Source organism: Eurosta solidaginis, chromosome 3, assembly GCF_040869045.1.
Source record: "Eurosta solidaginis isolate ZX-2024a chromosome 3, ASM4086904v1, whole genome shotgun sequence".
Lineage (NCBI taxonomy): Eukaryota > Metazoa > Arthropoda > Insecta > Diptera > Tephritidae > Eurosta > Eurosta solidaginis.
Window position 1 is genome coordinate 116,930,955 of NC_090321.1, and position 14,963 is coordinate 116,945,917.

At 43.1% G+C, this 14,963-nt stretch overlaps 1 protein-coding gene across 1 annotated transcript in view; it reads right to left on the minus strand.

Annotated features, from left to right (window-relative positions):
- Window positions 1-12,891, minus strand: part of HSPC300 (haematopoietic stem/progenitor cell protein 300) — a 57,589-nt gene extending 44,698 nt beyond the window's left edge. Inside the window, exon 1 of the mRNA XM_067772973.1 lies at window positions 12,733-12,891. Within this exon, the coding sequence (XP_067629074.1) occupies window positions 12,733-12,853 (121 nt within the window). The 5' untranslated portion in view covers window positions 12,854-12,891. The remainder of the gene's footprint in view (window positions 1-12,732) is intronic.
- Between the last annotated feature and the right edge of the window lie 2,072 nt (window positions 12,892-14,963).

The following is a 14,963-nucleotide window of genomic DNA, read 5'->3' on the forward strand; positions in this document are numbered from 1 at the left end:
CAGCGACTGGCATGTGTATGCATCACGGGAGCTATGCGCACATGCCCTACAGCAGCGCTGGAGGCTATCCTTGATCTGACCCCGCTGCATATATCAATAGAGCAGTCAGCCAAGAGAACCCTCCTGAATATTGCTAAGGAGGGCTCGGGCATAGGTAAAGTTATATCGTCCCGAAACATGGAGGAATTGAGAGAGAAGATCCCAATCTCTCAACTCCCGAGGGATGATATCCTCAGGCAGATAGTCTATGAGAGAAGGTACAAAGTAGAATTGGGAGACAAGGGTACGTGGGAGGAAAGCAGAATTGTGTACATTCATCAGCTAAATAAAATACTATGGTACACAGATGGCTCGAAGACGCCAGAGGGGATTGGATCTGGAGTCATTGGACCCAGAGCCAAGATATCAACGCCTCTGGGAGCACACCCGAGCATTTTTCAAGCGGAAGTGTTCGCTATAAGCCAGTGCGCTGACCTGAACCTTCAGCGCGAATACTCCAACGAAACAATTGCCATACTCAGTGACAGTCAGGCCGCCCTCAAGGCGATCTCGGCGTCTGAAATAAAATCAGCACTAGTACTTGAGTGCGTTGAAAAGCTAAATCGACTAGGAGCACACAACAAACTGTTGTTGGCCTGGGTTCCTGGCCACCGGGGAGTGGAGGGCAATGAGCAAGCGGACAGCCTGGCAAAGGAGGCAGCAATGACACGACCTATTGGTCCTGAGCCGTTCCTGCCAGTAGGCAAGCAGGAAATCAGAGGGCATCTACTATTAGAACAAAGGGATAAGAGGGAAGAACACTGGCGCAATATGCCAGGCTTGAGGCAATCTAAGTTACTGCTGGGGGGCTACAACACAACTCGATATAGAGCATTAATGGGTCTGTCGAAAGATAACCTGAGGATCCTAACAGCTATTCTTACAGGGCACTGCAGGCTGAACAGCCACATGCAGAAGCTGGGCATCCTATCGAACAACACATGCCGATTTTGTGATCGATCAGCGGAGACGGCGGAACATATACTCCTGGAATGTGACGCAATCTCAAGACGTAGGGCTAAGTTTTTGGGCTCACCATGGCCAGAGCACTCTCACATCAAATCCCTCAAGCCAGGTGAACTGCTAGGGTTCATCAGAGAAGTCGGCTTGGATGAGGTGCTGTGAAGCAGTTGAGTGCACAATAGACCAATGGTCGCAGTGCGATCCTCAATTAATTATCTATCTATCTAATTCAAAACGCTCAAATGGACTAAAACAACATCCGATCGAACCGGATGTCACGGACAGACCGTTAAAACATTCAAAATTTAAAAAAATTCAAAAAAAACTACATTATAACTCAAAAAAAATCGAACCGGAAACAACCGGTTACTAACTGTTGAAAATTAAAATACAACAAAAAAAAGTTGAAAATGAAAAAAAAGAAGAAACAGAAAGGGGCCGAATATACAGAGGGGCGCCGCGGGTGTTGTTGCGACGCCCGGTGCTTGTCCCACCCTCAAAAACATGGCCACCGACGCACCTAAATTTCGGTGGCTCCTTACCTGGTTTACCCTATGCCTTCTAAATCATTGGCGACGCCAGCATTCCCATATTATTAACAACTTTTATTCAAAATTCATTATTACTACTAACATAGCTTTCTCCTTTTTTCTTTTACTCCTTACTGCAAGGGTTTTGAATATATTTAAGCTTATAAATAATTTTTTTTTTTTTAAATTTATAGCAATCAAAAAGGCTATATATGTAATAAAATAAAAATATACTATATATGTAATAAAAAAAAATATTTTTTTTTCAGAAATTTGGATAAATGCCTTTTTCTCTTTTTTTGTTTTATAAATCTATCTTAGGGCTGTACAGTTTGGATACAACTTCTGATAATTGGGGCCCCCTTACAAAATTAATAGTTGTTGTATTAAACTTACTTTGAGTTTAATTGAACACCATTTCGGTATTACACATAGTATAACGACAGTAATATGTACTATGCACTAAGAAATTAGTTATAAACGCAACTAGGACTAAACTTGGGGTAAATCCTACCCCTCAAAAAATATTGTTTCACAAGCTCAAGTAGAACGTAAGCTTTTAGATTCATGGAAAAATTACCGAAGTCATTCACCTGTTCAGGTAAAACATGAACCCTTTAAACTTATAGTACAATTAATGAAATTGTTTTACTTGTTCGGTTGAAACGTTAACTATTTTACATGTAACAGTCAGGGTTGGTATTGTTTCGGGTTTAGTTCGACTCAGTCACCAAAAAATGTATACAACAAAAAGTTTTGTTTTGATAACGCAAGCTAACCCGCATTACTTGTTATTTGCGCCTCTCAATATAGAGTTAATGCATTTTACTGATAATGCAACTGAACCTGAATTACCAATAAAACTGTATTCCTTACCGAAACAATATCAACACTTTTGCTCACTCCAAAATCATATTCCCCACGATGGCATCAATAAAAAAAAATGTAATAGTAAAATTCTACCACAACGCAAAGCAAATTTTAATACCTGAAACACCTTTTTCTTTGTTTCACAGGCAGTATAAATTGCACACCTATGACCATTAAAATATGCTTTGTGTTGGTTAAAATTTCTTTTCAGTATGCAACAACTTGAACGTACAATAAGAATTGCTTCTTTTCTTTTTAACTTTTCATTTCCTCCGGTCATTGTGCATATTGCATTCGTATTCACATTTGCTTTGATTCTACAATAGGGTGATAGCCCTAAATTTGAGTATGGTGGTACATTAACATTACATAATGTTGCGGAGTCAAAAATATAATTTTAAAAGATAGTGTTAAGGCTACAAATACATAACTATAGTTCAGTAGCGGAACGAACTCACCGCTTTAACCGCTGATGTTCGTTATCGCAATTGGAATGCCCGCAGGCCTATACTCGCTGTCCTGTGATCGTCATTGTCGCTGGTTTATTGTAGCCCGTCTGGTCGTAGCTGATACGGGTTGTGCTAGTATTGTTATAGCCGGGATGGACGCAGCCAATAAGGATGCGCTAGTAGTATTATTGCCGGTATGAACGCAGCTAATAAAGATGCGGCTAGTATTTGGGTCGGTGGTACCGCCTGTTGTTGGTGTTACCATTAGTGGCCGCAAGCCTATGTACGTGGCCCCGCTACGTGCGTTGCAACTGGTGTGGCGGTACGTCTGATGGTTGTTGCGCTCGTGGTTGCGCTTATGAAGGAGTTGGGGGAGGTACTACCGATGGTGATGCCCATGGTAATAGTAGGCACCGTTGGTGGCGGTTGGCGCTGTGGTCCGAGGTGACCAAATGACCCAGGTGGCGATAAAGCTTCGTGCTGGCCTTTACGCCGGTGGTAGTGTCCTCACTAGGTTAAGATTTATTACCACCCAATTTTTTTACATTTGCTGCGATGCATACAATTGCCACTTGAACACGCCTAATGGTTGATAGGTTAAATGCAAATCTAATTCTGGCGTTGTTTCATTGATGGGAAAATGTTCACGTTGTAAGTTCCAATAATCATTTATAAACACACTAGGTAAATACGTTTTACCACCATCATTTTTTTTTGGTGTCGATCTGGCCGGAAACTCGGCGATTTTTCTCGATTTTTATTTCTTACCAAATTTTTTTTATCTTCCTTCGTGTGTATGCAGCCGGAAAAACCCTCTGCCTTTCTTCCCTCGTGATGGCAGGTCTGTCTTTTTCTTGTTTTCGATATTTTTTTATCGCCACTTTCGCCACATCGCTAGGTGTGTTCGCGTGAACACGCTCCCAAGTGGATCGTAGCCGTAGACCGTAGCAGCAGACCGTAACAAGTCCCATTGAAAATTTCTTAAAGCAAATATTAAAAACAGGCTTTGAATTGCTTACACAAAAAAAGTAAAATTTATAAATTTTTGGCTTTACCAGCAATGAATTTTTTGTCAGCATGAAATTTTTTTACAGCTCATTTTTATTTTACTTCAGATGTAATTTGAATTGATACAAGCTGGCGTTGTTGTTGTTGTTGTAGCATTGCCTCCCCCATCCAATAGGTGCGACCAGTCACAAATTGTCATCATTGTCCTTGGGCAAAAAAGCACAAGAAGGTCCTCAGTGATATCCACAAATAGTCGTCGGACCTCTATGCCAGGAATTGCCCGTCGAATCCAGTACTTAAAAAAAATACCCAGAACTAGCAGAAGAGGAACGCACTCCCCATAGGGAAATGCGGGTCACTTAAGCTCAACTTCGATCTGTGTACTGTAACAGGTTTAACTCGTACCTATCCAGAATCAACCCCGACATACAAAATGTATGTCCTGCTTGCAATGTGTCCCCTCATGACACCAACCATCTCTTCAACTGTAAGGTGGAACCAACGCCTCTAACACCCCTCTTATTATGGTCCACTCCTGTTGTGACAACAAGTTTCCTTGGACTCCCGTTAGAGAACATTGATGACAATTTGTGATTGGTCGCACCTCTTGGAGGGGGCGAAGCACTGCTACAACAACAACAAGAAAATAAACATTAGACACTTTTTCCCAAACAGACAGAATACATTTCAGGCGCTGTCTTTCGAGGATGAGGATTTTCTACTAATACAAGCACAAAACACTGTAACAAAAGCTTTGTGACAAAATAAACAGCTATCTCCCTGATCTTTCCAGTTTTATCGCCTAGCGAAACCTGAATTTACCACCGACCAAATCATCAGCGACCTCATTTACAACATGGACGCGCCAAGTGTCGACTACATTGGACATCCACGTCGATAGCACCACGCTACCGACTGTCTTACACCATAAAATCTTGGATGTGACGTTCGATCAGAATATGCATTGCATGCAGCCGCAATTGTACCGAAAATAAAGAGCGTTATAAAATCCTCAAATCTCTTGCCGGCAGCACTTGGGGTTAAGATAAAAAAACGCTCATTACCACTTAAAAAGCAATTGGCTGGCCGATTTCATGCTACGCGTTCCCGATAATGTCGCCAAGCCGAAAGGTTACTCACTGGAAGAAATTACAGGCCTGCCAAAATACTGTCCTCAGAACTGCTACGGGCTGTCTTCTTATGTCCCCAGAACACCATCTACATAATGAGGCGAGAGTACTCCCCATTAGGGAGAGAAATGGAATGCTAACCAAACAGTTTCTGTTGCATACCCAGAAACCTGGGCATCCCAACAGACATCTGATTGATGAGGCTACACCGCTCAGGAGCTTAAGGGGTCATCTCCGTAAGCATTATGAGAAAATACTGTATCTGTGAACATGAAGCAAAAAAGCACAAGCAGATCCTCAATGATATCCACATACAGGCGGCGGACCCCTGGCAGGATTTGCCCGGCGAATCAAGTTCTTAAATAAAAATACCCAGAACTCGCAGAAGAGGAACGCACTCCCCGTAGGGAAGCGCAAGTCACTCTAGCTCAACTTCGATCTGGGTACTGTAACAGGTTAAACTCTTACCTATCCAGAATCACCTCCACGTACAAAATGTATGCCCTGCTTGCAATGTGTCCCCACATGACACCAACCATCTCTTCAATTGTATTGTGGAACCAACGCCTCTAACACCCCTCTCATTATGGGTTGCCGTCGCGGAGACCAGAACATCTAGGAAAGTGTCACCGTCGAAGGCAGGAGCTGCATTGGGCGGAAGTCGCAAAAATATATATGCTGTGCTGACAAACGGTGCAAAAGGTGGTAGGGACTAAGAGTCTGTTTCCCTGACCTACACGATTGCTGCCGTAAGAAGACGGGGCGGGGGCGTTTCCCAAGGCATCGGTTCTATGTGCCGGAGCGACTCGGGATTTTGCCCGACCAAGGACCATTTCAGTGTAACTACATTTAATTTGTTGCGTCCCTCCCACAAATTGTCATCCTCCCTGCAGCTCCTTACAGCGGAGCTGCTCCATATTCTCTTGCTGCGGGAAGGTATAAAACCCAATCACGGACCCGGATCCTGAGAAATGGGTTTGCTACGTCTGACGGAAAAGAATCTTTTTAGGACGATCATACTCTTGTCAGTGTGTCTCGTGCAAGGGATGGTTGCATCGGACAGGTTGTTCTGGGCTAGACCCCAAAACCTGACGTCCTCGTAACTTTTATAAATCGTGTGTGGCTCCTTGCTGTTCACACCCAGGGGCGTCCCGTAGTCTACGCCCCCCACTACCTTACAGCAGCCCCGCTGCTCACCAAGCCACAACAAGTACCCGATGCTGCTGTTGTTGTTATTGTTGTTGTTGTAGCGATAAGGTTGCTCCCCGAAGGCTTTGGGGATTGTTATCGATGTCATGGTCCTTTGTCGGATACAGATCCGGTACGCTCCGGTACCATAGCACCATTAAGGTGCTAGCCCGACCATCTCGGGAACGATTTATGTGGCCACATTAAACCTTCAGGCCATTCCCTCCCTCCCCACCCCCAAGTTCCATGAGGAGCTTAGGATCGCCAGAGCCTCGTCTGTTAGTGAAACAGGATTCGCCGCGGATAGGTGAGGTTGGCAATTGGGTTTTGAGAAGCTATATATTGCGCTGGCTACCTGAAGGGTGGGGCTACACAGCCCCTTGAATCTCGTATTTTAGTCGCCTCTTACGAGAGGCATACCTACCGCGTGTATATTCTGATCCCCTAACCCGCTGGTGGTCCCCAGCGCTGCTCGCGCCCCACAGCGGCACCAACTGATACGGCCGCTCCCAGTTCTGGGTATAATGTCCACAGAAAAGATCACGAGAGCGGAAATGGAGGCGGCTTCAGGTTTATCATACACCACTCAGTGCAATATCATCAGACCAATTCTAAATATTCTCACGGAATTTTGTTTTCGCGGATTTTTTTTATTCCCACGGAAAAATTCCTCCAATTCTTTTCTCCTAGGGAGAAGAATAATTGGGGAATAGGAATTTCGAATTTTCGAAGTCAGCTGTTTTGTAAATTGAAATTTCGTTGCGCATTTCTTATTTTGTTTAAAAAATAGAAAAGTTAATTATTGTTGCCAATTTGTTTGAAATTAAGAAATAAAATATAAACAATGCATAGTATTGCATTTTATGTGGTATTCACTGAAATGAGTAATGAATTGGTGCCACAGCAACATCAACAGAGGAGCATAAGAAGAAGAAGACGGCGGGATAACACAAATCCGCCGGAGTTGCCTGCTTTCATTCAGCAAAACTATTTTCTGGCGGCCAAGTCGAGTTGAGTTCGCCTTTCGCCATATGCCAAAATCTATTTCAACCTTCTTAAAAATCCTTGCGCAATTTCTGGATGGCTGCATCAAATATACGAAGAGCTCTTCCGTTGCTTATGAAATACTTTTCGCCTTAAAATAAAGAATATTACGGTTGTTGTTGTTGTTGTATTAACAGTGAGAATATTGTAGAATGTAAATACATATTTTAGCACAAATTTGTACAAATAAGTGTTCTTTCTTAAAAGAACAAATTTCCTTTAACTATTTTTATACATTCCCTATAATTTAACAAGTGAAAAAACTCCTTTGAAATGGCAGAGAAATCTCCCTCTCCCTCACATTCATAATACCTACTTTTCTCCCATAACCGGTTTCCGCTTTTTCGAACATTGTTCACAATAGGAGGAAAGGGAGAAGTGAAAAAACTCACAAGGAATATTTATTAAGAATACGAGGAATGGGAGAAGGGAAAAAACTCGCACGGAATTTTCGTTTAGAATTGGGTTGCATATATTTGATCCCGACATCGGCCGCAGGAACAGTGTCTTAGAACGTCAAGGGTTAACCGTCCGGTCAGGGAATGCAAACCTAGGAATCATCAAAATCTACATCCCCCTGCCACCTGTCGCCCCAGTGGATACCTCCTTATTATCAGCGCTTTACTCACTGGCAATAATCGCATTATCTTAGACGATTTCAATGCCCATCACGATCAGTGGCATTCAAACTTGCAGGCAGACAGTAGGGGTGAGATATTGGCGGATCAAATAGAAGAAACGAAGTTCTGCACAGTAAACGGAACCGCCCCCACATGTATGGTAGGAAGTTGTCACTCGTAAACTGCGCCAACTTGCAGCCGATGGTAACATTGGCATCCGACCACCTGCCTATACTTATTTCGCTTGAGCGTACCGCCGACTTCATTGTCACAGAAAAAAGCACTTTCATAAACTTTAAAAAAGGAAAGTGGAACGAATACAAATCCTTTGCAGACAACCGCTTTGCTGCCTTCCAATCCCGACTGATGCTCGCCAAGGGGAGCGTGCTTTCCGCAAGGTCATTGAATCCGCCTCGGCTAGCTTCATTCCCGCCGGTAGAATTCCCGAAATTCGGCCTCACTTTCCGGCGGAGGCCGCAAATTTAGCGAGAACGTGACCTTATAAGTCAGCTCGATCTCGGCGACTCCCATATAAGGGATATAAACCAACACATCAGATTGCTTGTGGATGAACACAAGCGCGCGAAATGGGAGGAGCACCTAAGCGGCTGTAACCTCTCTGCCGGTGTAGGTAAACTTTGGTCCATTGTAAAGTCCCTATAGAATCCGTCTAGGCACAATGCAAAATTTTCATCGCCTTTGGCGATAAAGTGCTGTCGGATTCGAAAAAATGCTCGAGCGCTTTCTGCCGACAATACATAATGCATTCTACGGTCGGCAAAAATAGACGGAGGGCCAACAGACACGTACGTAAACATAAGTTCAGCGCGTCATCAATTACCATCACCGCCAAAGAGGTTGAGGTTGCCATCGGTCATGCTAAACCATACAAAGCAATGGGCCCAGACGGCATAGCCATGCGGATGCTTAAAAGCCTAGGGAAAGAGGGTTCCAAATATTTAGCACATGTATTCAACCTGTCTCTTTCCACCTTTGTCTACCCGAAAAATGGAAAATGGCCAAGGTGGTACCGCTACTAAAGCCTGGGAAACCAGCTAACATAGGAGATTCACATCGCCCGATATCTCTCCTATCGCCAGTAGCCAAGACGCTTGAAGCCATTTTGCTCCCCCACTTCAAAGCAAATTTGCAGCCTGTCATCAGCATGGCTTTAGAAAACTCCATAGCGCTACCACCGTGCCGTTAGCACCCAAATAAATTGTGGTTTAAATCAGAAGCCCCACCATAGAACAGTACTCGTAGCGCTAGACCTATCAAAAGCATTTGATACGGTCAACCATGGCACGTTACTGCAAGATTTGGAAGGGTCTATAATTCCCCCATGTCTTAAAAGGTGGACCGCAAATTATCTGGGTGGTAGGCAGGCATCGGTGCAATTCAGAAACGAAATATCAAAGCCAAGAAGAATTAAACAAGGGGTGCCTCAGGGAGGTGTCCTATCCCCACTTTTGCTTAATTTTTACATATCAAAACTACCTTCGCCACCAGGAGTTACTAATCGTTTCTTACGCCGATGACAATAATGGCCACAGGCCCGGGCCTAAAGATCGATGAGCTTTGCAACAAAATAAACGGCTAACTCCATGATCTCTCCAGTTTTTTCGCCTCGCGAAACCTGGCATTATCACCGACTAAATCATCCGCGACCCTATTTACAACCTGGACGTCCCAAATGTCGACCATTTTGAACATCCACGTCGATGGCACTACGCTACCGACTGTCCTACACCCCAAAATCCTGGGTGTGACGTTTGATCAGGATCTACATTTTGGTGAGGACGCAGCCGCAATTGTTCCGAAAATCCAGAGCCGTAACAAAATCCTCAATTCCCTCGCTGGCAGTACTTGGGGAAAAGATAAAGAAACGCTCTTGACTACATACAAAGCAATTAGCCAGCAGATTACGTGCTACGCGTCACCCATATGGTCGCCAAGCCTAAAATTACCCACTGGAAGAAGCTACAGGCCTGCCAAAATACTGCTCTCAGAATCGCCACGGGATGTCTTCTTATGTCCCCAGAACACCATCTGCATAATGAGGCGAGAATACTTGCGGAAGAGGAACGCATACTCCCCAGGGAAACGCGTGTCACTCTTGCTCAACTTCGTTCTGGATACTGTAACAGGTTAAACTCTTACCTATCCAGAATCAACCCCGACATACAAAATGTATGCCCCGCTTGCAATGTGTCCCCACATGACACCAACCATCTCTTTAATTGTAATGTGGAACCAACGCCTCTAACACCCCTGCTACTGTTAGGTGGGGCGAAGCATTGCTACAACAACAACAACAACAACAACATCACAAATTGTCATCAATATCCTCTAACGGGAGTCCAAGGAAACTTGCTGTTTCAACAGGGGTGGACCATAACGAAAGGGGTGTTAGAGGCGTTGGTTCCACATTACAATTAAATAGATGGTTGGTGTCATGTGGGGACACATTGCAAGCGGGGCATACATTTTGTATGTCGGGGTTGATTCTGGATAGGTAAGAGTTTAACCTGTTACAGTATCCAGTACAGACCAGCGGATTCCTCCGAAACCGGGGGTGAAATCCATAGTATTTTTGGGCAGAACACCTTTATGCGTTGGCGGCCTTCGGCCGCGCTTATAAAAATAACCGTGGGCTACGCCATTCCAAGTCCGGGTGTGTGGTATAACCGTGGCTACCGCCACGGTGATGTCCTTCTGCGTTCACAATTTTTTTGTGCAAATATCTCCGGACAGAAATAAAATTTATTTTTCCGGTTTCGGATGATTGTTGTCGAGTTTAATACGCGTCTTTTGACAACTCTTTCGATATTTTTGGACGCGTATTAGCAGTGTCATGCTGTCGTATAGAATTACCAAAAATTTTAACTCGTTGAAAAGATATTAACGAAAAACCAAAAAATTACCCGCGGGTCCTTCCGAAACCGGGGGTGGTATCCATAGTATTTTTTTGCAGAACACCTTTCTGCGTTGGCGGCCTTCGGCTGCGCTTATAAAAAATTACCCTGGGTGGGTCCAACACCTGTTTGGAGACAAAAACTATATCCGCGCAGAACACATATGTTCACAATTTTTCTTGTGGGTACTACAACATTACATCAACCACATGAAAATCGCCAAATTCAACTGCAAATAAATCGGACAGATACAATTTTTCTTTTCCGCCTTCGGATTATTGTTCTCGAGATTAATACGCGTCTTTTGATACCTCACTCGAAAACTTGCCCCAACTTTAGGGTGGGTACCGTAAACTGCACTACTACCCCCAAAATCATCAAAATTACAACAACCACATGAAAATTTTCGGTAATTGTTACTTTAGCTCACATTGCTAAAACCCGACTAAAGATATCGGGAGAGGTGTCAAAGGACGCGTTTTGATCCCAGGACCAGGAATCCGAGAGCGGAAATTTTAATTCTGTCAAGTTATTTCCAAAAAACCGAAAAATTGCCACGGAGCTCTCCGAAACCGAGAGTGGGATCCATAGTATTTTTGCGCAGAACACCTTTCTGCATTGGCGGCCGACTGTTAATACGCTACCAAAAATATCGAGAGGTGTCAAACGACGCGTCTTGACATCAGTATTAATAATCCGAAGGCGGAAAATAAAAATTTTAAAGCGTTCAAAAGATATTAACGAAAAACCGAAAAAAGACCCGCGGGTACCTCCGAAACCGGGGGTCGGATCCATAGTATTTTTGCGCAGAACACCTTTCTGCGTTAGCGGCCTTCGGCCGCGCGGTAATAGTCTAGTTGAGGGGTCGACTGCTAATACGCTACCAAAAATATCGAGAGGTGTCAAACGACGCGTCTTGACATCAGTATTAATAATCCGAAGGCGGAAAATAAAAATTTTAACGCGTTCAAAAGATATTAACGAAAACCCGAAAAAAGACCCGCGGGTACCTCCGAAACCGGGGGTCGGATCCATACTATTTTTGCGCAGAACACCTTTCTGCGTTGGCGGCCTTCGGCCGCGATTATAAAAAATAACCCTGGGCTACGCCATGCAAAGTCCAGGTGTGTGGTATAACCGTGGCTACCGCCACGGTGATGCACAATTTTTTTTGTGGGTAAAAACACAACAAAAAACACATGAAAATCGCCAACTTCAACTGCAAATATCTCCGGACAAAGATTAAATAATAGTCTAGTTGAGGGGTCGACTGCTAATACGCTACCTAAAATATCGAAAGAGGTATCAAAAGACGCGTTTTAATCTCGAGAACAATAATCCGATGGCGGAAAAGAAAAATTTGATCTCTGTCGGGAGATATTTGCAGTTGAAGTTGGCGATTTCAATGTGGTTGATGTTGTGTTTGTAGCCCCAAAAAAAATTGTGCATCACCGTGGCGGTAACCACGGTTATACCACACACCCGGACTTGGTATGGCGTAGCCTAGGGTTATTTTTTATAAGCGCGGCCGAAGGCCGCCAACGCAGAAAGGTGTTCTGCGCAAAAATACTATGGATCCGACCCCCGGTTTCGGAGGTACCCGCGGGTCTTTTTTCGGTTTTTCGTTAATATCTTTTGAACGCGTTAAAATTTTTATTTTCCGCCTTCGTGTTATTAATACTGATGTTAAGACGTGTCGTTTGAAACCTGATATTTCTGGTAGGGTATTAGCAGTCGACCCCTCAACTAGACCATTACCAAATTTTTATTTCGGATTATTGTTCTCGAGATTAATACGCGTCTTTTGACACCTCTCTCGTTATTTTTGGTAGCGTATTAGCAGTCGACCCATTACCCAATTGGCCAGCCGTTTACATTCTGCGCGTCCCCTATATTCCACAACCAACAGGTTACTTATTGGAAGAAACTAGTCATCAAAAGATCGCCATCAGAATCTTTTTTTATTGATATCTTACCAAATGAATTAAGAAAATCAGTTATACGTTTAATACTCGCTGTTATAACTTCTATATACTCGCGATTAGCCCAATCCTGATGGATCTGTTTTTGAACGCCTTCTCTGTGTATACTGCTCATAGTAGGTTGAGAAAATAACAATACTTAAAATTTATGAACTAGTGATGTGCCGTGTCAAGCTGACTCGAGTACTGATTCGAGTACTGTCGAAGTATTCAGGCACTCGAATATACAACCCTGCTAGACAGAGCTGACGGAAACTCCAACACATTAACAGAATTGTTGACATCACTAATACACTCGCATAAATTTTCCCTTTTATTCGTATGGAAAACCATGGTATGTATGTGTGTGTATACACGTATACAGAATGTTTACATCAGGTTTGTCACGTCGCTTCTAACAACTCTGCAAAAAACGTGCGACCAAAAACGCACACAGCCACACGAATTTTTGACAGGGGTGACGATTTGGAATAAAAAATGCTCTAAATGAAATAGCATGTTGACAAATTTAGCTTTGCCACAATGTATCGTGCTCTCTCGCACCTATTATATTCATTGGGATGGTAATACATGTCATTTTTAAGCGCAAAAAATTGTCTGCGAGTCCGCCATTTATAATCCAGCATTGAAAAAATTTGGCGACGGAAAAGTTTTGCGGCCGCAGATATACTTCCCAATATAGTACAAGCAGAAGATACATAAATTGGTAAGTATATATATGTGAACATATATATGATTTTTTGGGTTGGATTTTATATAAGGTGCCACGATTTTCAAACTCTTGTTGATTTGTAGGGGTAGAGGGGGTCCTAAAAATCACAAAATTACCATCCGCAGCTCTAGGAAACTCTTAGTTTATGAAATATAAGCTTTTTAATTTCCAAATTTAGTAATATTTCAACTTAAGTCCTGCACTTAAAATTCGGGTCGCACATGCCGATAGCGATATCAAAAGACGCGTATTTGCGTCAAGATTCAGAATCCGGAAGTAGAAACTAAATTTTTTATCTCGGTTAAAAGTTATTCGCGGAAAACCCGTCGGTACTATTGTCGCTTTTTTCGTTGTTGCAATTAAACAAACGAAAACAAATGAAGGTGGTGAATAGTGTTGCCAGCTCCGCAACAATATCTTTTTAACTTGTGGAAGATTATAAGGTGGTGACACGTCGACATAAATGCAAACAAACATACACTATCGATGTATTTTGTTTTGTAATTCTCTGAATAATTTGAAATTAATGTATTTGGTAGCGATTTAGTTTAGCACCCCCCGAGTTCGGGGTTAAACTTGGTATCAAATGAAAGAGGGAGTTCTCCCGATCACAAATATATATAACTTAAAGTGCGCAGACTTATAGTTTACGAGTTATTTGATGTTAAAGTTTGCACATTTAGCAAATTTCTATAGCACTCTCACTTACAATTTACACATCTTTCAAAACCTTTATGCTCATTAATATCTATATAAATTGGCAACGATACACTTAAATTTCATTTTAGTATATTTCACATATAATTCTTGCATAGTTTTTACTTAATTTAAATGTTTTTATTAAATAAATCGCCCTTTTGTAGCAACATTCACATTTATGTATATATATATTTTATCGATGACATTACAAAGCTGTGCTGCCACATCAACAAAGAAAAAACAAATATAAATATTAACGTGCCACCTTTCAGTTAATAAAGAAAAAGGAAAATATATATTTTTACTACTATGCGGAAGGACATCACCGTGGCGGTAGCCACGGTTATACCACACACCCGGACTTGGCATGGCGTAGCCCAGGGTTATTTTAAATAAGCGCGGCCGAAGGCCGCCTACGCGGAAAGGTGTTCTACGCAGAATTACTGTGCATGGCGCAGCCGGTGTTGGATCGGCTAACATAACAATAAATATAAGAGTTATAAGGTAATATGCGGAAGGACATCACCGTGGCGGTAGCCACGGTTATACCACACACCCGGACTTGGCATGGCGTAGCCCAGGGTTATTTTAAATAAGCGCGGCCGAAGGCCGCCTACGCGGAAAGGTGTTCTACGCAGAATTACTGTGCATGGCGCAGCCGGTGTTGGATCGGCTAACATAACAATAAACATAAGAGTTATAAGGTAATATGCGGAAGGACATCATAGTGGCGGTAGCCACGGTTATACCACACACCCGGACTTGGCATGGCGTAGCCCAGGGTTATTTTAAATAAGCGCGGCCGAAGCCGCCT